Here is a 25911-nt window from a genome sequence, read left to right on the forward strand (position 1 = left end):
TGGACTGTCACACTATTATGTTGGATCCACTATGGACTGGACTCTCATTAATATGTTAGATCCACTATGGACTGGACTTTCACACTATTATGTTAGATCCACTATGGACTGGACTCTCATTAATATGTTAGATCCACTATGGACTGGACTTTCACACTATTATGTCAGACACACTCAACATCCATTTCGGTCTCCCCTAGAGGGGTGGGAGGTTAGCCACATATGCGGTCCTCTCCAAGGTTTCTATTAGTCATTCACATCGCCGTCCCATTGGGGTTGTGAGTTTTTCCTTGCCCTTATGTGGGCTCTGTATCGCGGATGTCGTTGTGGCTTGTGCAGCCCTTTGAGACACTTGTGATTTAGGGCTATATAAATAAACCTTGACAAACTGTAGTTACTGACAGTGGTTCTCTGAAGTATTCCCGAGCCCACGTGGTGATATCCTTTACACACTGACGTCGCTTTTTGATGCAGTACCGGCTGAGGGATCGAATGTCACGGGCATTCTGTCAGAATAATTGTATCTAAGTTATCACAAAACTTTGTGTTTCAATGAGTTCCCGGCGAGCAGACAAAAGCTGTCTTTGATCCTACCAATCAAAAAGCTTGTAAAACTCCACTGTGTAGGATAGGAAGCGACATGAAGGTGTCGGTTTCTTTGATCTATTGTAATCCACAGGAAGATGTTGTCTTGACCCGAGATCTACAAAGCGGAGAGGAAGCAGGACCTGGCCCCCCTCCAGGCACATTTTCTTTGAACTGTTTTGTAACCAAAGGCGACGGCTGTTTATGACCCCCCGTCCTTTACAAACAGCTGTTGCCATGTAATCAGGGAAAGTCCAAATAAAAGAGGAGGCGTACAATCTATTGTCAGAGCGTGGTGGAGGACTGTACAAAGAGTACAGCCCAGAAGTTTCTCCTCAATGAGCCAAATTGAATTCTGTCTCTGTTTAATTCCTTGCTTCTTGTCTGTTTAATAGATGTCATCAGTGTTTAAACCTGACACATTCAATGTTGGTTTTCAGCCTCGTGCAGTGATTTCTCCACATTCTCTCAACCCTTTGATGATATTACGGAGCGTCGATGGTGAAATCCCTAAATTCCTTGCAATAGCTGCTTGAGAAATGTTGTTCTTAAACAATTTGCTCAGGCATTTGTTGACAAAGTGGTGACCCTCGCCCCATCCTTGTTTGTGAATGACTGAGCATTTCATGGAATCTACTTTTATACCCAATCATGGCACCCACCTGTTCCCAATTAGCCTGTTCACCTGTGGGATGTTCCAAATAAGTGTTTGGTGAGCATTCCTCAACTTTATCAGTCTTTTTTGCCACTCGTGCCAGCTTTTTCGAAACATGTCGCAGGCATCAAATTCCAAATGAGCAAATATTTGCAAAAAATAACAAAGTTTTCCAGTTCGAACATGAAATATCTTGTCTTTGCAGTCTATTCAGTTGAATATAAGTTAAAAAGGATTAGCAAATCATTGTATTCTGTTTTTATTGACCATTTACACAAGGTGACAACTTCACTGCTTTTGGGTGTTGTAGTTGTAGTATTTAGTGGCTCATTCAGCCCTTGTATCAGTATTATATTATTTAAATAATGAATATTGTAAATGTGACTGGGATGAATGGGAGTGCACCTTTAACAAATGAAGAACAATCACTAATGGTTTCCATTTCCTTTCCATTTGCTCCCACTAAAGACTTAAATGCTCTTTATGGTCTTTGCATCACCTTGAAGAGGAGAGAATCCATCCGTGGCCTCAGACGACACAAACAACGAGCGAGATTTGTTCAAATGAGACGGGAGCGCTGGGCTTCAGGTCTGCGATGCAAACACGCTGAGTCAGCATCGGCCATGGGGCTTTTGCTGTGAGTGTTTCTGTGTCGCCATCACCACGTCTGTAGGTTGACTTTGTCAAGCTTCCTCTGGAGTTTAAGTGACGGAGCTGCTTGTGATGTTAGGAATGACCGTGGTCCTGCTTTGGCCTTTTCTCACTCTTCCGCCTCTACTGCCTTTTTTGACGTCTCCTCCTGGAGAGTTCTTCTTGTCTAAAGGGGAATGGTAAAAAGAAGACAAGGTTGGACGCAAGAAAATAAGTTGCAAATCATATTTTTTATGATCATAATGATGCTTTACTTACGACTTGTCACATGTAAAAAACAAAGTGGCTACATTGGTTTGTTTATCAAAAAGTACTGACTTCCTGGGCAGTATATATATATATATATATATATATATATATATATATATATATATATATATATATATATATATATATATATATATATATATATATATGTACACTACCGTTCAAAAGTTTGGGGTCACCCAAACAATTTAGTGGAATAGCCTTCATTTCTAAGAACAAGAATAGACTGTGGAGTTTCAGATGAAAGTTCTCTTTTTCTGGCCATTTTGAGCGTTTAATTGAGCCCACAAATGTGATGCTCCAGAAAGTCAATCTGCAATGTAAATAGTCATGAACATAAAGAAAACGCATAGAATGAGAAGGTGTGTCCAAACTTTTGGCCTGTAAAAAAATATGAATAACACAGTATATATATATATATATATATATATATATATATATATATATATATATATATATATATATATATATATATATATATATATATATATATATATATATATATATATATATATATATATATATATATATATATATATGTCAGGTTCAAACACCGATGGCATCTATTAAACAGACAATAAGCAAGGAATCAGGCAGAGACAGAGTTAAATTTTACTCATGCGGAGAGTATATATTCACAAACCATGTCAGTATTAAAGCTAAAGAAATGTACAGACAAAACAGCATGTTCCCAGTAGCGATTTTCAACAGTCTAAATTCAATTTTCAAGGATGTATTCTGGACCACAATCTTCCAAAATATTATTGTTATTTACAGTGCTGACAACTGATAAATACTTGTATTTAATATTGAACAATTGTAATAATTAACACACATTTCGCTCGGACAAGGGTCGCCACATAACGACCCCGGGAGGAAACTGGAATCGAACATAAGTCTATTACTCAGGCTGCACTCATAAGTATTCCGCTTTGTTTATGCTAGGCGAAGCAGTTAGCTCCACTGACGGATGTTTGTTATGAACTTGGCTGAAGGAGCACACACGTGTGTAAGGGCTGGACAGTGTTCAGCATGTCGTCGACCACAACATGAAACTTTTGTTTACTGCTGTGCAATCATTTTTTATTGACTGTAGCCTTTGCAAAAACTTGAAACAATGAAAAAGGGACTCGACTGTCACCAAAAACGACATTGGCCATTGTTCAAACGAAGAAAACAGTAGTAGGTCCTTGCTAATGGGGGCTGGAGTTCATTACTTCTCCATCCATTTATGACAGCCCTGATTGCACCGCCTCTCCAAACAATTACGCCTGACAAATGCAAGGAGGTGTTCTCGCGTGAGACTCCTTCGAGGTACCTCACCAAAGGCGGTGCGGCACTAAATCACACATGGTTACACAAGCCCTGCCCTCTTGACTCCCACGGATCAATTCAGAGCTGCTCCACCGTCCCACCGTCACCGCGCAAGAACGATGACATACTGCTTTGCTCATCAGCAGACACCCCGCATCCCACTTGGAAGTTTTTATGAGATAGTTTATAATATTTCACTGCTAATTGTTCTGAATTCTTTCCGCGGTGAACGTTCTCATTTCTCAAAAAAACGGCGCCGTCCACTGAACAGCCGACTTCCATCCACAAAGAGTTGAATCATTTTAAACAGACAAATTCCCAAACTAAATGAAAAAGTTGTACCGATTTATAAAACTGGAGACAAACATCAGTTTATAAACTATAGACCTGTTTCCTTGTTTCCTGAATTTTCTAAAGTTATTGAAAAACTATTCAACAACAGATTGGACAATTCATTAAGAAAAGTGGAATACTCGCAGAGAACTAACACGAATACAGCACCAACATTTCAACATTGATGGCATTGAACCAGGGGTGTCAAACTCATTTTCATTGAGGGCTTTTAACAATGAGTAATATATGAATATACATGTATATATATATATATAATACATTAACAATATATTTTTTCACATAAGCTGCAAAAAAAATATTACATTTTACTTCAAAAACTGGCAGCTCAGTCACCAGAATTTTACAGTAAAAGCAGTATTTTTTTACAGCATATAAAAAAATTTCTTAAATGGAAAAACAATACTACTGTTTTTGGCAGTAAAATTTAAAAAAAAAGTTGAAAACAGAGCTACCGTTTTTTTTTTGTTTTTTTTTACCGTAAAATCTTGTTTTAATGTTTTTTTTGTTTGTTTTTTAATGTTTTAGTGTCTTACTGTATATGGAAAAAAACAGTACCAAAGTTGATTTTACGGTAAAAAAAACAAAACTCAGTCGGCGGAATTTGATTGATAATTTGTTTTGAAATCATAAGTCAAGCAGATATTTAAGTACACTATTTAGATTTATTTTAACAAAAAATATTTTTGGAATACATGATATCCATCCATCCATTTTCTACCGCTTATCCCCTTCGGGATACACCCTGGACAAGTCGCCACCTCATCGCCACCTCATCGCCACCTCAATACATGATAATATAATATTTAGATTTTGATAATATTGAATTTTAAAAGATATGCAATTGCATGCAGTGCATGATTTTTAATGTCAGAAAACATATTTAGTAAGAAAAGATTAAGTATTTTATTAACGCATATTATTTCCAGGCTTTCGTGGGCCACATAAAATAATGTGGTGGGCCAGATTTGGCCCCCGGGGCCTTGAGTTTGACACCTGTGCATTAAACAGTGTGCAGCTGCAGTGTTTATGGACTTAACAAAAGCATTTATATAATCTACATAAGAAGCTACTTAAACAGCAGAGAGGAATATACGAAGTTAGGCAAACACACGCTAAATATATCTTGCGGTGTACACCAGGGATCAACACTGGGACCAAAATTGTTCAATGACGTCACCTCCGGAACAGTCTGCTACCGCAAAAAAGCTAAGTACTATCTTTCTATCTGTGTGCTTCTAATTGTTTTACAGCTTTCTTTATCCTCTCTCAAACATATTTAGTCGTCTTATCAAACGTACAAAGCACCCACTCTCTGTCTCAAAGCCTCTCACTCAGCTAGCTAGCCGCTAAGCTAACAAAGCTAAGCGAGTCGCGGTCCAAAGCAACTACGCTCCGAAGGGGTCTGGTCCCTCACGCTGCTGCTACTCCTCGGAAGACAGCAAGAACTAGAGTCGGTGAAATAAACAACGTTAGTATGGCTCCCTGCTCTTTGTGCACCGTTCTCATGGATCGGTTGGCCCTACCAGAGGACCGTGTCCGCCAGTTAGAGCAGAGTCATTTCGTAACTTTAGATGCCACGGACATGTTTGCTAGCGTTGGCTGTGCGAGCTGACTAGCCTAGCTTGTAGCAGCCCTAAGCAGCCTACAAGCCACGGTGAACCGGTTGAGACGCATAGTAGCTTTAGCCCTTTAGCTAGACCTACACCCAAGTCTATCGGACACCACACCGTAGTCAAAGGGGGCTCCATCACCCGGAACATACAGCTTAGTAAACCAGCCACAATTAAGTGTATTCCCGGGGCCAGAGCACCTGACATTGAAGCTAGTCTTAGGGAGCTGACTCGCAACAGGCCAAGTAAACACGTACGACAGGCTAATCGCACCACTAGCTGCGCAAACATAGTTGTACACATCGGCTCCAATGACACTAGGATGAGACAGTCAAAGATTACAAAGAAGAACATAGCTCGGACTTGTAATTTCACTTTAAAGATGTCTCAAATCTCGAGTTGTATGTTGTAATATTTATATGTGCTTTGCTATGGAGTTTTTTCCCCACTCCAGACTGGGCCAGATTGTATTTTCTTACTCATCCTCCCCCAGCGTTTACCTTTCTCCCATCTTTTACGGGGCACCTTGTGGCGACCCGTCAAGGTTCCTGTTCTGTAACCCTGTACACTGTTTGTTTTTTCTAATCTTGAACGGGTTTGTGCTGAAAACTAAGTTTTGTTGTGCAATGACTATAAAGACCATACCATACCATACCATGTCTTGGCATCGAGTACTTGTCACTGACCCCTCCCTACCCCTATAACAACAAAATACTTAGTCTAGATGACTGAGCATATATTGAATTTGGATTTACTGGTAATTTACTGGTGATTTACAGGTAGGGGAGGAGACCCTGCCCCAAGTGGAGGAGTTCAAGTACCTCGGAGTCTTGTTCACGAGTGAGGGAAGAGTGGATGGTGAGATCGACAGGCGGATCGGTGCGGCGTCTTCAGTAATGCGGACGCTGTATCGATCCCTTGTGGTGAAGAAGGAGCTGAGCCGGAAGGCAAAGCTCTCAATGTAGCGGTCGATCTACGTTCCCATCCTCACCTATGGTCATGAGCTTTGGGTTATGATCGAAAGGACAAGATCACGGGTACAAGCGGCCCAAATGAGTTTCCTCCGCCGGGTGGCGGGTCTCTCCCTTAGAGATAGGGTGAGAAGCTCTGTCATCCGGGAGGAACTCAAAGTAAAGCCGCTGCTCCTCCACATGGAGAGGAGCCAGATGAGGTGGTTGGGGCATCTGGTCAGGATGCCACCCGAACGCCTCCCTAGGGAGGTGTTTAGGGCACGTCCGACTGGTAGGAGGCCACGGGGAAGACCCAGGACACGTTGGGAAGACTATGTCTCCCGGCTGGCCTGGGAACGCCTCGGGATCCCCCGGGAGGAGCTGGACGAAGTGGCTGGGGAGAGGGAAGTCTGGGCTTCCCTGCTTAGGCTGCTGCCCCCGCGACCCGACCTCGGATAAGCAGAGGAAGATGGATGGATGGATTTACTGGTAAAACCTGCCAGCAATTTGCAGTTTTTAACGTTTCATTTAGATCTTTAGTAAAGCCAAGCAGTTTTACAATTAGCATTTTCCTCCCTTACTGTCCCAAGAATGAACTGAACTGTGACCTTAAAAATTGAGGTACTGTACGTCCGAAACACTAAATGTTGCTGCTGGCCTTGCCAATTATGCAACCCCCTTGTTCTTCATGCATGTGAACAATTGCGACATCTTTCTCGTTGTTATCATTTGCACAATGTTAGATTCTTGACCCCAAATAGCTCAGATGAAAGTTTTAAAGCCTGTTTATGCCTCGCTCTGTTGAATGTCCACATTGGTGACGCGTAGTAAGTGTCGTGTCAAACAAATCTCCCAAAGCGTCATTCATTGGCTGTTGCAAAACAATAAGTTTATGATCCGAGCAGTTCCGCAGGTAACTACAAAGCAAAAGTAAATAAGCATCCAATAAATCCTGGACTGATTGTGTGGCGAATGAAGCCAAGAAGATAACCGGTGACAGAGGACTGGACGGTCCCTCGTGACAAAAGTCCATTTCCAGCCTAACTTCCTTCATCTGTTTGCCGCAATCTGCCAAGTTGATTGTTTACACGCAGAGAAGTCAAAAGCCTCGAAATTGTCTTGGCGAGCTCGGCCAAACCAAACCTAATCAGAACGCGGCCGGTCGCTGACTCAGCAGCAGGAATTCAAGCTCACTTCAGTGTACAACATGTTTATTATTGGCCTTGCAACTGCACGTACTCCATCATACCAAGAGGTGTTTCTTGGATGTTGCACCTCTCACGGAGCTAAATACAGGTAACTCCTCACCTGTTGAAAACTCATTAGACTTTGCAAGTATACTTCAGGTTGTGTCGACTCAGTGTACACAATGTTTTACAGTCCACAACATGTCTTTGGCTACCTTTATTGAGCCAACATTGGAAAAAAAACCAAGCATGCCATTATTTGTGTTGTATGAATGGCAGCAGGTGGATCCAGAGTTCCCAGCAGGCACAAGACATTGAAACAATGTTGACAACTTGTTGAATTACGTCCTGATGTTGATCAACTCAAAATGAATGTTTTTAAAGACGTTGAATCAATGTCAGGTTCTGACGTTGATTTGACCATTGAAATGTGGTCATTTTTCCAACCAATATTCTACAACACACAAACAACATTGAAACAACATACCTTTTGACAACGTTCATTCAATGTCAGGCTGTGACAGTGATTTGAGCATTGAAATTCGGTCATTTTTCTAACCAATATTCTACAACACATTGAATAAACGTTGTCAAAAAGCATGTTGTTCCAACGTTGCATTTGTGTTGTAGAATATTGGTTGGAAAAAATGACCAAATTTCAATGGTCAAACCAACGTCAGAACCCAACATTGATTAAACGTTGTAAAAAACCATGTTGTTTCAACGTTGTATTTGTGTTGTAGAATATTGGTTGGACAAATTGCCAAATTTCAATGGTCAAATCACTGTCACAGCCTGACATTGAATAAACATAACATGCTTTTTGACAACATTTATTCAATGTCAGGCTGTTACAGTGATTTGACCATTGAAATTTGGTCATTTTTCCAACCAATATTCCCCCACACAAATACAACATTGAAAAAACATGCTTTTTGATGACGTTTACGTAAACGTCGTCTCAATTTACAAATACAACTATTTTGCAACGTTGTTTGGAAGCCAGTTTTAAAGGATGTAAAATCAATGTTGTAATAACGTCACGTGCCTGCTGGGTTAATTAGGCGCCGTCTGCCAGCGAGTGGAAACGCATGTAATTGTTCTGCCCGTCACTTTGCATCACTAATGAAGTAAAATTGGACATTTTGTGTTGTAATGTAATGTGTGTTTACCTCTCACACAGGGTATCTTGGCCACCGTGCATTTTCTCCTCTCGGTCTGTGCTGCACACCTCTGAGAAGGACCCCCAGCCGAGGGGGTGGAGGACTTGCGGGGGTGCTGCCCTGGTAGCCGAACGCGAGACTGCGTCCCTTTTTTAAAGCCACACGTTTTGTTCTTCTTGGTGCACGATCCCCACTGGCTCCACTCGGCCAGTTCGCACTCTGCGTAGAAAAAACACAAATGACAATAAGTGTAAGAAATGTATTACGGAAAATAAACACAACTTTTTCAAATTCAGCCCGTCTAGCAAATACTTTCTTTTCCATGACCACAGCACTTGTTGCTAGGCAGAATTCACAAGATTCACCCGTCTGTGCCTCTAAGCCCAATCGAAAGGAATACGTTGGCATAGTCTACTGTTTCCTTGGCAACTGCCATACACAGTGGAGAATGGACAGGAGCAGTTGGCAGAGACAGGAAATGCGAAACACACACAAACACGACAAAAGTTGCTACCATTTATCTATCCGTAAAGAGATATGTTTATTCAAAGACACACTGCAAATACTGAAATCTAAGTAAGATGAAATACCTCAAATAAGGGTGATATTTGCTTATTTTCTGTCTGATAAGATCATTCTTCTCACTAAGCAGATTTTATGTTAGAGTGTTTTACTTGTTTGAAGTGTCCTAAATGATGTCAGTAAGATATTACAGCTTGTTGCTGAGATTTCATGAGCTATATTGAGTAAAACATGCTTGGAACTATTTTTGTCCAAATGTCCAAAACACACCCAGCAATGGTGCACAGGAAGGCGGGGAAGAAGAGGGGAAAAGGCGGCCAAAATGGTCAAAAGTCCCAATTCTGTCCAAAATACCTCCCCGGGTTTCAGTCCCACGAGACCCGCCGCTGGCCGCACAAGTCCCGGGATACAAAAAATGTCCAAAACGCACCCAGCAAAGTCCCACGGGAAGTGGGGGAGAAAAGTGAGAAAATTCAGCAAAAGTCCCCAAAAATGTTCAAAATACACCCAGCCGAGTCCCACAGGGAGGGGGGATGAAAGTGGGAAAAGTCGGCAAAAGTCCCAAAAATTTTCAAAATACCTACCCAGGTTGGAGTCCCACATGGAGTGCCACAAGTCTTAAGACTTGAACACTCCAACCCGGGTGTGATTTTTCAACATTTTACAGACTTTTCTCACTTTTCTCCCCGCCTTCCCGTGGGACTTTGCTGGGCGCGATTTGGACACTTTGGGCATTCTGGCCGGTGGCGGGACTTGTGGGACTCCAACCTGGGTAGGTATTTTGAACATTTTTGGGACTTTTGCCGACTTTTCCAACTTTTATCCCCCCCTCCCCTCCCCGTGGGACTCGGCTGGGTGTGTTATGGACATTTTGGGCATACATAAGATTTGATGTTAGAGTGTTTTACTTGTTTAAGGGTTTTGGTCCTAAATGATGTCAGTAAGATATTACAGCTTGTTGCTGAGATGTTATGAGCTATATTGAGTAAAACATGCTTGAAACTAGAATATCAAGTGTTGCAAAGCTGTGTCATCAACACTCACAAGTAGAAAACTACTTTTTTAAAGTCATCATTTCTTATTTCAAGCATGAAAAAAAATCATGACTTTAATTTAATTAAAACAGATGACAGCCAAATGGACTTTGCTGTTTTATTTTCAATGCAACAATAGAACATAGGTACTCATATAGTAGTACAGTTGGCACAGTACAGTAAACTGACAGTTAATATTTAAACATTTAACATTTCAAACAATTTTGAACAGAAATAGTTCATGCACATTCAGATAAATTCCTCATAATTACAATTAAAAACATTTTGTCCGGGGGCCGGGCTGTATATATGCACACTAATTGACTGAAAGAGCACGCACTTGACGCGATGATGTCATGTTATCCATGGAAAAATGCATTTTTAGAGCATATGCTTTGCCTGAGCGGCTAGGAGACCCCGAGAGTAACAAGCGCTTGCCTTATTGTCTTTCCATTAAGAACAATAAATTAGTTTTTAGTATAAGTTTGCTGCTTTCAAGAAATGTAATGCCGAGCGCATATCATTATGTCAAGATAATGGCACTAGCATTTACTTCATTTAAGAATATTTTTCAACATATTGAGCAAAAAGGTCTCTTATTTTTCTAGCAAGAAAAGTGCACTTGTTATTAGTGAGAATATACTTATTTTAAGCTATTTTTGGGTTCATTGAGGTTAGCTAATTTGACTTGTTTTGGAAAGTCTTGACAAGCCACATTTTCTTGTTCTATTGGCAGATAATTTTGCTTAGTTCAAATAAAATACCACTAATTTTTGTATTTTTTCTTGTTTTTGAACTCTGACTTTTTGCAGTGTCGTGTGGATGCATCTTGTGTAGCGAGTTTGATGATTAGGGTAAAAGGTCATAGGTCACTCACCCACACACTCCATGGTGTCGTTGGCGGTGCGCTGGCCAGCTGGGCAGCTGACGTAGCACCGGCCGCTGTTGGAGTACAAGCCCTCCTTGCATTTTGTGCAAAAATTGTGGCTGAAACAGGCGGCGCAGTTGTCCAGCTTACACTCTGGAAGACAGGAAGAGGAGGAAGTGGACCACGTGAACTCGCTCATCATTTTATGACTCAAAGGATGCAAATGTACACTGCAAAAAGTCAGTGTTCAAAAACAAGAAAAAAAGTACTAAAATGAGGGGTATTTTACTTGAACTACGAAAATTATCTACCAATAGAAGAAGAAAATGTGGCTTGTCAAGACTTTCCAAAACAAGTCAAATTAGCTAACCTCAATGAAGCCAAAAATAGCTTAAAATAAGTATATTCTCACTAATAAGTGCACTTTTCTTGGTAGACAAAAAAAGAGACCTTTTTTGCTCAATATGTTGAAAAATATTCTTAAATGAAGTAAATGCTAGTGCCATTATCTTGACATAATGATATGCACTCGGCATTACATTTCTTGAAAGCAGCAAACTTATACTAAAAACTAATTTATTGTTCTTAATGGAAAGGTAACAAGGCAAGCGCTTGTTACTCTCGGGGTCTCCTAGCCCAGTGGTTCTTAACCTTTTTTCAGTGATGTACCCCCTGTGAACATTTTTTAAATTCAAGTACCCCCTAATCAGAGCAAAGCATTTTTGGTTGAAAAAAAGAGATAAAGAAGTAAAATACAGCCCTATGTCATCAGTTTCTGATTTATTAAATTGTATAACAGTGCAAAATATTGCTCATTTGTAATGGTCTTTCTTGAACTATTTGGAAAAAAAGATAGGTTTATATTTATATTTATAAAGGATTTTTGAATTGTTGCTATTTTTAGGACATTAAAAAAAAATCTCACGTACCCCTTGGCATACCTTCAAGAACCCCCAGGGGTACGCGTACCCCCATTTGAGAACCACTGTCCTAGCCGCTCAGGCAAATCAGATGGTCTAAAAATGCATTTTTCCATCGATAACATGACATCATCGTGCCAAGTGCGTGCTCTTTCAGTCAATTAGTGCGCGAGGGATACATATATATATATATATATATATATATATATATATATATATATATATATATATATATATATATATATATATATATATATATATATATATATATATATATATATATATATATATATATATGTATATGTATATGTATATATATATATATATATATGTATATATATATATATATACATGTATATATATATATATATATATACATGTATATATATGTATATATATGTATATATATGTATATATATGTATATATATATATATATATGTATATGTATATATATATATATATATATATATATATATATATATATATATATATATATATATATATATATATATATATATATATATATATATATATATATATATATATATATATATATATATACACTACCGTTCAAAAGTTTGGGGTCACATGTAAATGTCCTTATTTTTGAAGGAAAAGCACTGTACTTTTCAATGAAGATAACTTTAAACTAGTCTTAACTTGAAAGAAATACACTCTATACATTGCTAATGTGGTAAATGACTATTCTAGCTGCAAATGTCTGCTTTTTGGTGCAATATCTACATAGGTGTATAGAGGCCCATTTCCAGCAACTATCACTCCAGTGTTCTAATGGTACAATGTGTTTGCTCATTGGCTCAGAAGGCTAATTGATGATTAGAAAACCCTTGTGCAATCATGTTCACACATCTGAAAACACTTTAGCTCGTTACAGAAGCTACAAAACTGACCTTCCTTTGAGCACATTGAGTTTCTGGAGCATCACATTTGTGGGGTCAATTAAACGCTCAAAATGGCCAGAAAAAGAGAACTTTCATCTGAAACTCCACAGTCTATTCTTGTTCTTAGAAATGAAGGCTATTCCACTAAATTGTTTGGGTGACCCCAAACTTTTGAACGGTAGTATATATATATATATATATATATATATATATATATATATATATATATATATATATATATATATATATATATATATATATATATATATATATATATATATATATATATATATATATATATATATATATATATATATACACACACACATATATATATACATCTACTGTAATTTCCGGACTATAAGCCGCACCAGCTAAATTCAGGGGAAAATACAGATCGCTCCATATATAAGCCGCACCCGACTATAAGCCGCAGAGTTTTGATGTGTAATTAGCGTAGTATATAGTGTAATTAGCATAGTATATAGTGTAATTAGCGTAGTATATAGGGGTTCCTGCTACCACGGAGGGGATTGTCGGGACAGAGATGACTGTTTGGGAACGCAAAGCGTCCCATTTATTAACAATAAATCTTTCAATCATTCAATCAAACTTTCACATCTTTGACATGGCGAACAGCATTCGTGCAGAGTACAAATAATACAACGCTGCAAAGTAATACAAAGTGCTCGCCTGTACGTTATCAAAATAAGCAGCCTACCGGTATATGAAAAGTCAGTCTTTAATCATTGTGTCATCGTCTTCCTCCTGCGTACTAAAACCACCCAAATCCTCTTCGTCGGTGTCGGAGAAGAACAGGCCGTAAATAAGCCGCACCCTTGTATAAGCCGCAGGGACCAGAACGAGGGGGAAAAGTAGCGGCTTATAGTCTGGAAATTACGGTATATATACAGCCCGGCCCCCAGCCAAATTTTTTTTTTTGGAGTTTTGAAGAATTTATCTGAATGTGCATGAACTATTTCTGTCCAAAGTAGTTTGAAAAGTCAAATGTTAAATGTTGAAATATTAAGTGTCAGTTTACTGTACTGTGCCAACTGTACTACTATATGAGTACCTATTTTCTATTGTTGCATTGAAAATAAAACAGCAAAGTCCATTTGGCTGTCATCTGTTTTAATTATGAGACACAATTGTGTCAAAGTCATGATTTTTTTTATTTTTAACGCTTGAAATAAGAAATGATGACTTTAAAAAAGTAGTTTTCTACTTGTGAGTGTTGATGACACAGCTTTGCAACACTTGATATTCTAGTTTCAAGCATGTTTTACTCAATATAGCTCATCACATCTCAGCAACAAGCTGTAATATCTTACTGACATCATTTAGGACCAAAACACTTAAAACAAGTAAAACACTCTAACATCAAATCTGCTTAGTGAGAGTAATTATCGTATCAGACAGAAAATAAGCAAATATCACCCTTATTTGAGATATTTCATCTTACTTAGATTTCAGTTGTTGCAGTGTAGTTTCAGGCATGTAGTTAGCCAGCAACATTTAAATGAGTCTCCTCAGAACACGTCAACAACTTGTTGACTTTAGTGTAATTAAAAACATCCCAAGAGTGGGGGGGGGGGGGGGGGGGGGGGGAATCACGTCTGTGTTATAGTGCCGATATGGGAACGTATTGTTGTTTTCCAGGAAAACGGCAGCGAAAGCTGGGAATCGATTGTCTTGTGTGTGCCAGTTGGCAGTTTTCCTGCCGTGGTTTTGTGTCCGCAGACCTTCCACTGCATCAGCTGCGTGTGCTTCCTTGCCAGAAGGACGGAGGATCTAAACACTGAGCCTTTCCTAAAAAAACATTTGTTTGAATTTAGATTCTGAACTCATTCCCATGTGAAAGTCGACCCTCGGCGTCGGCTCCGATGCACCAAGAAATATGACGTTAAATAAACACAATGGAGACATAAAATGTTAGAAATAATCCGCCTTTGTTTGCAGTCATAGTTTTCAAATTCCCTGTGATTATTTATTACAGACCAACAATATGTGTGATGTTGATGATAAACACCTGGCCAGTGTATGAAGGGACTTTTTACATGAGGGGCCTCCACAATGTTTAACGGGGCCACATTGAGTTGAAATAATCTGTATATTTAATACATATATTTATATATATTATATACATATATTTGTATATACATATACATATACATATATATATATATATATATATATATATATATATATATATATATATATATATATATATATATATATATATATATATAGGCCCTGAGATGGGTAGGTTGTGAGTTCAAACCCCGGCCGAGTCATACCAAAGACTATAAAAATGGGAGCCATTACCTCCCTGCTTGGCACTCAGCATCAAGGGTTGGATTTGGGGGTTGAATCACCAAAAATGATTCCTTGGGCGCAGCCACAGCTGCTGCCCACTGCTCCCCTCACCTGCCAGGGGGTGATCAAGGGTGATGGGTCAAATGCAGAGAATCATTTCTCCACACCTAGTGTGTGTGTGACAATCATTGCTACTTTAACTTTAACTTAATATATATATATATGTATACACACACATTAATATACATACACACATACAAATATACACACGTATACCAAGTAGATACACACACATACATATATGTGTGGGTATCTACTTGTGTATACGTGTGTATATATGTATGTGTGTATATATATGTATATATATATATATATATAAATGTATATATGCAAACATTATATATATATATATATATATATATATATATATATATATATATATATATATATATATATATATATATATATATATACATACACACACACACACATATACATATATATATATATACAGTATATATACATATATATACACACATACATATATACACACACGTATACATAAGTAGATACACACACACATTATATATATATATATATATATATATATATATATATATATATATATATATATATATATATATATATATATATATATATATATATATATATATATATATATATACACACATATACACATATATATGTATACACATATATATGTTCTGTGGTCTGACGAGTCCACATTTCCAAATTTTTTTGGAAACTGTGGACGTCGTGTCCTCCACACCAAAGAGGAAAAGAACCATCCGGATTGTTCTAGGCGCAAAGTGTAAAAGGCAGCATGTGTGATGGTATGGGGGTGTATTAGTGGCCAAGACATGGGTAACTTACACATCTGTGAAGGCACCATTAATGCTGAAAGGTACATACAGCTTTTGGAGCAACATATTTTGCCATCCAAGCAACGTTACCATGGACGCCCCTGCTTATTTCAGCAAGACAATGCCAAACCACATTCTGCACGCGTTACAACAGTGTGGCTTCATAGTAAAAGAGTGCGGGTACTAGACTGGCCTGCCTGTAGTCCAGACCTGTCTCCCATTGAAAAATGTGTTTGGCATTATGAAGCCTAAAATAGCAGAAGGGAGACCCCCGGACTGTTGAACAACTTAAGCTGTACATCAAGCAAGAATGGGAAAGAATTCCACTTCAAAAATGTGTCTCCTCACTTCCCAAACCTTTACTGAGTGTTGTTAAAAGGAAAGGCCATGTAACACAGTGGTGAACATGCCCCCGTGACAACTTTTTTGCAATGTGTTGCTGCCATTAAATTCTAAGTTAATGATTATTTGCAAAAGAAAAATTAAGTTTCTCAGTTTGAACATGAAATATCTTGTCTTTGCAGTCTATTCCATTGAATATAAGTTGAAAAGGATTTGTATTCTGTATTTATTTACGAATTACACAACGTGCCAACTTCACTGCTTTTGGGTTTTGTAATATTATGACATAAAAAAGTGCGATAAGAATTAACAGTACACGCTGCAAAAACTGAAATCTAAGTAAGATGAAATATTTCAAATAAGGCTGATATTTGCTTATTTTCTGTCTGATAAGATCATTCTTCTCACTAAGCAGATTTGATGTTAGAGTGTTTTACTTGTTTTAAGGGTTTTGGTCCTAAATGATGTCAGTAAGATATTACAGCTTGTTGCTGAGATGTTATGAGCTATATTGAGTAAAACATGCTTAAAACTAGAATATCAAGTGTTGCAAAGCTGTGTCATCAACACTCACAAGTAGAAAACTACTTTTTTAAAGTCATCATTTCTTACTTCAAGCATGAAAAAAAAAAAACATGACTTTGACACAATTGTGTCTCATAATTAAAACAGATGACAGCCAAATGGACTTTGCTGTTTTATTTTCAATGCAACAATAGAAGACACGTACTCATATAGTAGTACAGTTGGCACAGTACAGTAAACTGACAGTTAATATTTACATCTCTAACAATTTAACAGAAATAGTTCATGCACATTCAGATAAATTCTTCAAAATTACAATTAAAACATTTTTGGCTGGGCTGTGTATATATATATATATATATATATATATATATATATATATATATATATATATATATATATATATATATATATATATATATTCCTCGCTTACTAATTGACTGAAAGAGCACGCACTTGGCGCGATGATGTCATGTTATTGATGGAAAAATGCATTTTTAGAGCATCTGATTTGCCTGAGCGGCTAGGAGACCCCGAGAGTAACAAGATGTTGCCTTGTTGTCTTTCCATTAAGAACAATAAATTAGTTTTAGTATAAGTTTGCTGCTTTCAAGAAATGTAATGCCGAGTGCATATCATTATGTCAAGATAATGGCACTAGCGTTTACTTCATTTAAGAACATTTTTCAACATATTGAGCAAAAAGGTCTCTTTTTTTTCTACCAAGAAAAGTGCACTTGTTATTAGTGAGAATATACTTATTTTAAGCTATTTTTGGGTTCATTGAGGTTAGCTAATTTGACTTGTTTTGGAAAGTCTTGACAAGCCAAAAGTTCTTCTTCTATTGCGGGGGTCGGCAACCCGCGGCTCTAGAGCTGCATGCGGCTCTTTAGCGCCGCCCTAGTGGCTCTCTGGAGATTTTTCAAAAATGTATGAAGAATGGAAAAAGATGAGGGGAAAAAAAATCTATTTTTTTGTTTTAGTATGGTTTGTGTAGGAGGACAAACATGACACAAACCTCCCTAATTGTTATAAAGCACACTGTTTATATTAAACATGCTTCACCGATTCGAGTATTTGGCGAGCGCCGTTTTGTCCTACTAATTTTGTCGGTCCTTGAACTCACCGTATAGTTTGTTTACATGTATAACTTTCTCCGACTTTCTAGGACGTGTTTTATGCCACTTCTTTTTCTGTCTCATTTTGTCCACCACACTTTTAACGTTGTGCATGAGTGCACAAAGGTGAGTTTTGTTGATGTTATTGACTTGTGTGGAGTGCTAATCAGACATATTTGGTCACTGCATGACTGCAAGCTAATCGATGCTAACATGCTATTTAGGCTAGCTATATGTATATATTGCATCATTATGCCTCATTCGTAGCTATATTTGAGCTCATTTAGTTTACTTTAAGTCCTCTTAATTAAATGTATATCTCATGACACATGTAATATGGCTTTTAATTGTTTGCGGCTCCAGACAGATTTGTTTTTGTATTTTTGGTCCAATATGGCTCTTTCAACATTTTGGGTTGCCGACCCCTGTTCTACTGGCAGATAATTTTGCTTAGTTCAAATAAAATACCCCTCCTTTTTGTATTTTTTGTTTAGTTTTTGAACACTGACTTTTTGCAGTGCAACTTCACTGCTTTTGGGTTTTGTAATATTATGACATAAAAAAGTACGGTAAAAATTAACAGTACAGCCAACACGACTTGTGCCTTGGCACATTGGTGGAGGTGAAAGACACGAGACTATTTCCAACTCCAACATAAGTGCGTTTTGGGTCAGGGTGTTGTTCCAGTCCTCTGCTGCTTGCCCAGACATAAGCAGAACCAGACTACAGACTGATGATGCAGGATCTACTCTGCTACTAAGTACGGGAATGCTGCCTTCATAATAAAGTTTTTTTACAATAACAAAATGACATTTGATGAGTACATCAATTGGATGGACTTAAAGGCCTACTGAAAGCCACTACTAGCGACCACGCAGTCTGATAGTTTATATATCAATGATGACATCTTAACATTGCAACACATGCCAATACGGCCGGGTTAACTTAGAAAGTGACATTTTACATTTCCCGCTAAACTTCCGGTTGAAAACGTCTATGTATGATGACGTATGCGCGTGACGTCACGACGGCAACGGAAGTATTCGTACCCAATGTGTCACCATACAAACTGCTCTGTTTTCATTGAACAATTCCACAGTATTCTGGACATCTGTGCTGGTGAATCTTCTGCAATTTGTTTAATGGACAATGGAGGCTGCAAAGAAGAAAGTTGTAGGTGGGATCGGTGTATTAGCGGCAGACTACAGCAACACAATCAGGAGGTTGTGTTGTGTTTGAGCTGGATAGCAGACGCACTACCGTGAGTACAGCTTTGGCTTCCAAACATTTGATCGCTTGCCCGTACGTGTGTGTCGCTATGTGCATGTCACGTACGTAACTTTGGGGAAATATATGTTTCTTGCCGACTGATGGCGGCCGGGGTGTCGTCGAAAGCTACAACGCCCACCGCCGCTCCGTAGTTAGCTTCAATTGTTAAGCTTCGCCAAGCTGGAAATTATTAACCGTGTATTTACATGTCCATGGTTTAATAGTATTGTTGATCTTCTGTCTATCCTTCCAGTCAGGGTTTTTTTACATTTTGTTTCTATCTGCATTTGAGCCTGATGCTATCACGTTAGCTCCGTAGCTAAAGTGTGTCAACGATGTATTGTCGTGGAGATAAAAGTCACTGTGAATGTCCATTTCGCGTTCTCAACTCTCATTTTCAAGAGGATATAGTATCCCAGGTGGTTTAAAATACAAATCCGTGATCCACAATAGAAAAAGGAGAGAGTGTGGAATCCAATGAGCCAGCTTGTACCTAAGTTACGGTCAGAGCGAAAAAAGATACACCCTGCACTGCCTCTCTAGTCCTTCACTCTAACGTTCCTCATCCACGAATCTTTCATCCTCGCTCAAATTAATGGGGTAATCGTCGCTTTCTCGGTCCGAATCTCTCTCGCTCCATTGTAAACAACGGGGAATTGTGAGGAATACTAGCTCCTGTGACGTCACGCTACTTCCGCTACAGGCAAGGCTTTTTTTTATCAGCGACCAAAAGTTGCGAACTTTATCGTCGTTGTTCTCTACTAAATCCTTTCAGCAAAAATATGTCAATATCGCGAAATGATCAAGTATGACACATAGAATGGATCTGCTATCCCCGTTTAAATAAAAAAAATTCATTTCAGTAGGCCTTTAAGTCCTGGCAACACACAGTAAAGTAAAACCTCACGGTAACATCTGTTGTTGCCTCCCGGGTTCCTCATGCCAAAGTATCCCATGGGGCAGGAGGCCAGGCAAATGGCCACTTCGCTGATGTTGTTGCGCTGAAAGTAGATGAAGAGCTTGGGCCGACACTTCAGGCAGCCGTTGACCTCGGAGCAACGCTCGCAGCCTTTGGAGCAAGACGGCAGCCCCTCGCCGCTATCTGTGGAGGAACACGCAAATGACGTTTTTTTAACAACATCACATCAAGGGAGATAAATTGTTTCCAGAAAGATACTCCTTTTACGAGTAGATTTATTCACGTTAGTATTTTACTGGCATTCCCACAGACTGGGCTGTAAAAACACACGGATCAGCTCAGGGGTGTCTTTGCCACTCAACAGGGCCGTAGCTAAGGAATCTTTTTTAAACCGTACATCATATATTCTCCATCTAGTAGTTCACAGGGTTTTTGTGGCAACAACTGTGGCTGTAGGCAACCTCTGTGTTGATGCTGGGTGGCCGAATGTGCAAATGTACGAGGAAGTTAATCAGAATATCAGGAAGTTAGCCAAAAATACAAGGAAGTTAGCCAGAATACAAGGAAGTTAACCAGGCTACCAGGAAGTTAGCCAGGCAACCCGAAAGTTAACAATTAAGATGTTGTCTAAAGTTAAACAGACTACCAAGAAGTCAGACAGAACACTAGAAAGTTAGCTAAGGCTTTGGGAAGTTAGCCAAGCTACCAGGAAGTTAGCCAGGGTACCAGGGAGTTAGCCAGGCTACCACAAAGTTAACAATTAAGACTTTGTTTGAAGTTAAACAGACTATGAATAAGTCAGACAGAACACAAGAAAGTTAGCTAAGGCTTTGGGAAGTTAGCCAAGCTACCAGGAAGTTAGCCAGGGTACCAGGAAGTTAGCCAGGCTACCACAAAGTTAACAATTAAGACTTTGTTTAAAGTTAAACAGACTACCAAGAAGTCAGACAGAACACAAGAAAGTTGGATAGGGCTTTAGGAAGTTAGCCAAGCAACCTGGAAGTTAGCCAGGGTACCAGGAAGTTAGCCAGGCAACCTGAAAGCTAACAATTAAGACTTTGTTTAAAGTTAAACAGACTACCGAGAAGTGAGACAGAACACAAGAAAGTAAGTTAGGGCTTTAAGAAGTAAGCCAAGCAACCAGGAAGTTAGCTAGGGTACCAGGAAGTTAGCCAGGGTACCAGGAAGTTAGCCAGGCAACCCGAAAGCTAACAATTAAGACTTTGTTTAAAGTTAAACAGACTACAGAGAAGTGAGACGGAACACAAGAAAGTAAGTTAGGGCTTTAGGAAGTAAGCCAAGCAACCAGGAAGTTAGCCAGGGTACCAGGAAGTTAGCCAGGTTACCAGGAAGTTAGCCAGGCAACCCGAAAGCTGATTGATTGATTGATTGAGACTTTTATTAGTAGGTTGCACAGTGAAGTACATATTCCGTACAATTGACCACTAAATGGTAACACCCGAATAAGTTTTTCAACTTGTTTAAGTCGGGGTCCACTTAAATTGATTCAACTAACTAACAATTAAGACTTTGTTTAAAGTTAAACAGACTACCGAGAAGTGAGACGCAACACAAGAAAGTAAGCTAGGGCTTTAGGAAGTTAGCCAAGCAACCAGGAAGTTAGCCAGGGTACCAGGAAGTTAGCCAGGGTACCAGGAAGTTAGCCAGGCAACCCGAAAGCTAACAATTAAGACTTTGTTTAAAGTTAAAAAGACTACCGAGAAGTGAGACGGAACACAAGAAAGTTAGTTAGGGCTTTAGGAAGTTAGCCAAGCAACCAGGAATTTTTTAAACAACACAGAAATATTTTGGCAAATACTGCGTGAGGTCCTGGGATTGCTTTGAAAAAACACATTCTTCTTCCTCATTATCAGCCATTAAAAAAGAGCTCAAGAGGGAAGCACGACAATGTGAGTGACAGCATCTCGCCACAAATTAGACGAGCCGCAGAGCGCTAAACAAAGTCATGTCTTTTCTGTCTTTTTAAAAAAAACTATTATGTTCAAACAACACCCACCACTGTGGCTCGGACCGCAAAAATATTTGGCAGCTGACGGAGGACAACCAGGATCAAAACAAAGCCATTCACGCCACGTTTTACCAAGTACGACATCTTGGAGCCTGGAGGAGCACATTTTTCATTGACTCTCACTGTAAATAAACATCATGTTTAGCACTTGGATAACAATACTGCAAAATGGCACTTGTTATTGTGGTTTTCCTCATTTGTCCAAAAACCAAAGCGCCTTTTCCCCCAAAATGAATATTGTAAGTTCCAGACACCCACAAATATGAACAAAAAAACATTTTATAGATAATAATAATAGTTTTACATGTGGGAAACAATGTGAAATACAAACCCCGTTTCCATATGAGTTGGGAAATTGTGTTAGATGAAAATATAAACGGATATAGTATCCGAGGTGGTTTAAAATACAAATCCGTGATCCACAATAGAAAAAGGAGAGAGTGTGGAATCCAATGAGCCAGCTTGTACCTAAGTTACGGTCAGAGTGAAAAAAGATATGTCTTGCACTGCATTCTAGTCCGTCACTCTAACGTTCCTCATCCACAAATCTTTCATCCTCGCTCAAATTAATGGGGTAATCGTCACTTTCTCTGTCCGAATCGCTCTAGCTGCATTGAAAACAAAAGGAAAATATGAGGAGGTGATCAACTGACTACGTCACGCTACTTCCGGTACAGGCAAGGCTTTTTTTTTATCAGAGACCAAAAGTTGCGAACTTTATCGTCGTTGTTCTATACTAAATCCTTTCAGCAAAAATATGGCAATATCGCGAAATGATCAAGTATGACACATAGAATGGATCTGCTATCCCCGTTTAAATTTTAAAAAAATTATTTCAGTAGGCCTTTAATCACTGTAAGCTATATATAGTAGGTTGTCTGGAGCGGAGGACGTACTTTAATATATTGGAGATATACCCGCGGACACTGATCTCCACAATTTAAGATGACACTGGCGGCTTTTAATGAGAGAAAGACTCCCAGCAAGGCGAAGCAAGTGTGACGTCAGGCTCTCTGCAGCTTGCTTTTTGTCACGGACATGGCGCGACATAATCTAAACAGAGACTCTCAACACGAGTACAGTCTCCAATAACACCAAAAATAGATGCTAGATTTGTTGCCAAAGGAAAAAAAAAAAAGTTTTTTAAAATTCTCAACAAAGTACATTGTACAATAAGCAGCAACAATTTAAAAATAGAACAAAAACGATATTATGTAAGAGAAAAATATGTATGTTAATACTATAATAATAACAGATTTGTTTTGAATGCATACATACATTGTTTTGCCTTTTTAAAGAATATATGCATCATAGCAAATCATTTGATGATGTCATACTGACCACGCCCCTAACTACACCCCCATCACCTCAGGTATTTTGGCAATTTAGGGGAAACGCTGACATTAACAAAATGAAAATGTCTTACATTACGATCATGTTTTGTTAGAGATGTTTTGTAGTGTTAGTCTGTGATATTTGCACCTAAAGAAATGCTAGTACATCAGTTGAGGAATATGAGGGGGTGTGGGGTGGGGGGGTATTTTTCTTCATAAATTCTTTCATAACATGTTCTGGTCGAGTACCCAATTACAGAATGATTAGCAGGCTCAATATTACATTTTATTAATTAATAGGGAAGGTTAAAACATTGTCATGCAGCAATATGCAGACCATTAACTTGTACAACATGTAATTTATGGAATATCAGAAGCATTTATTCAGGTAAAAAAATTATCTGTCTAGGGTACACGTATTATTCATGAAAAATAATACGTATCTGCGATATTGCGATTAATTTTGAGTAAACTATGAACAAAATGCGATTAATCGCGATTAAATATTTTAATCGTCTGACAGCCCTAATATATGGATACACACACATATACTGTATACATACATATGTATCTGTATATATATATATATATATATATATATATATATATATATATATATATATATATATATATATATATATATATATATATATATATATATATATATATATACAGTCGCGGTCAAAGGTTTGCATACACTTGTAAAGAACATAATTATCTTAACCACAATGACCTGGAATCTGTGTGGGCGGAAATCAGATTTAAAAACGCTAAGCTGGTACTAATAGGGACTGTTTATAGACCCCCTAATCAGAGTGATTTCTATGGGGCTTTGGAGGAATGCTTGGCAGGGACAGACAACGTGGAGAAAATTATAACTGGGGATCTGAACACAGATATTCAACGCAAAGATGCGCCTGTCTTCAGATCCTTCAGCAAGTTTTGTAATCTGCACGGTCTTTCCCAGCTAATAGCGCTACCTACAAGGGTGTGTGATTCCACCCAATCAACCATAGATCATTCTCACTTCAGACCGGCCTAAAATAAAAAATAGTGGGGTCATGATCTGTGGTCTTAGCAACCACTATCTAACCTTCTGCACCCGCAAAGTAGCTAAACCTAAAGCCAATGGCCACATAACAGCCCAATCCAGATCCCTCAAAAAATACTCCAATGACAATTTCAATTTAAAATGAGATGAGTGGGACTGGTCCCCTGTGCTCGCGAGCAACCTGGTCGATGTCGCTTGGGATCGCTTCAAAACGGCGTTCCTAAAGATACTAAATGACATGGCTCCCGTGAAAACAGTCAGGATCAAAGCCCGCTCGGAACCATGGATGAATCCGGACCTATTAGCTGCCATAAAAGACAGAGACAGGAAATACTCTGAATACCAAAAATGTAAAACAGAAGTAGATAAACAACCCAATAATATCAACCTCAAATTACTCCTTTCAACTCTCAAAAAGCAATGCAATAAATTAAGAAATAAGTCAACCAACCTGACTAAATCCTTAAAAAAAAATTACATCAACAACAAAATAGAGGAAAACACGAATAAGACACGTGAGCTCTGGAAAATTCTCAACAAGCAGCTTCCTGGTTGCAGCCAGAAACTTAAAACAAGACTCACCAACATCAGCATCAAGGAGGGTGACTCGCTCATTACAGACAAAATGGAGGTAGCTAGCAGACTTAACATCTTTTTCACCAGCATAGCCGCAACTCTTGTCAACAAGCTGTCCCACCACTCTGGTCGCTTTGGTGTAGAACACATTAAAGCCTTCTACAGAAAGCTAGGAGTATCCAACGATGATTTCAAATTAGAAATGGTCACAGCTGATGAGGTGTTTAAAAAATTGAGCGCGCTCCACCCTAACAAGGCCACCGGCCTTGATAATATTCCCTCCAGATTCCTCAGGGACTCTGCCTCCATCATTGCCCCGATCATCACGCACATAATAAACCTATCAATTACACAAGGCCAAGTACCAAAAGATTTTAAGATCGCAAGAGTAACTCCCCTCTTTAAAAAAGGAAGCAAATTGGAACCTGGCAACTACCGACCTGTTTCTATTCTCAATTCCATTTCGAAAGTAATGGAGAAAATAGTTTATGAACAGGTCGATAGTTACCTTGCCACTAATAAACTCATGTACAAATTCCAATCCGGCTTCAGAACTAACCAC

General features: G+C 38.6%; 1 protein-coding gene across 3 annotated transcripts in view; it reads right to left on the bottom strand.

Moving 5' to 3' along the window:
• Positions 1-1501: 1501 nt before the first annotated feature.
• rspo1 (R-spondin 1) overlaps positions 1502-25911 on the bottom strand; it is a 62074-nt gene continuing 37664 nt past the window's right edge. For 2 of the 3 annotated variants that reach the window (XM_062064102.1, XM_062064103.1), the window contains exons 4-7: positions 20348-20542; positions 11170-11313; positions 8746-8955; positions 1502-2057 (exon numbers count right to left, since the gene is read on the bottom strand). In XM_062064102.1, the coding sequence (XP_061920086.1) occupies positions 1942-2057; positions 8746-8955; positions 11170-11313; positions 20348-20542 (665 nt within the window). In that variant the 3' untranslated portion in view covers positions 1502-1941. The remainder of the gene's footprint in view (positions 2058-8745; positions 8956-11169; positions 11314-20347; positions 20543-25911) is intronic. The other variant, XM_062064104.1, reaches the window with a different exon arrangement.

This window comes from Entelurus aequoreus, linkage group LG11, assembly GCF_033978785.1.
Source record: "Entelurus aequoreus isolate RoL-2023_Sb linkage group LG11, RoL_Eaeq_v1.1, whole genome shotgun sequence".
NCBI classification, from domain to species: domain Eukaryota; kingdom Metazoa; phylum Chordata; class Actinopteri; order Syngnathiformes; family Syngnathidae; genus Entelurus; species Entelurus aequoreus.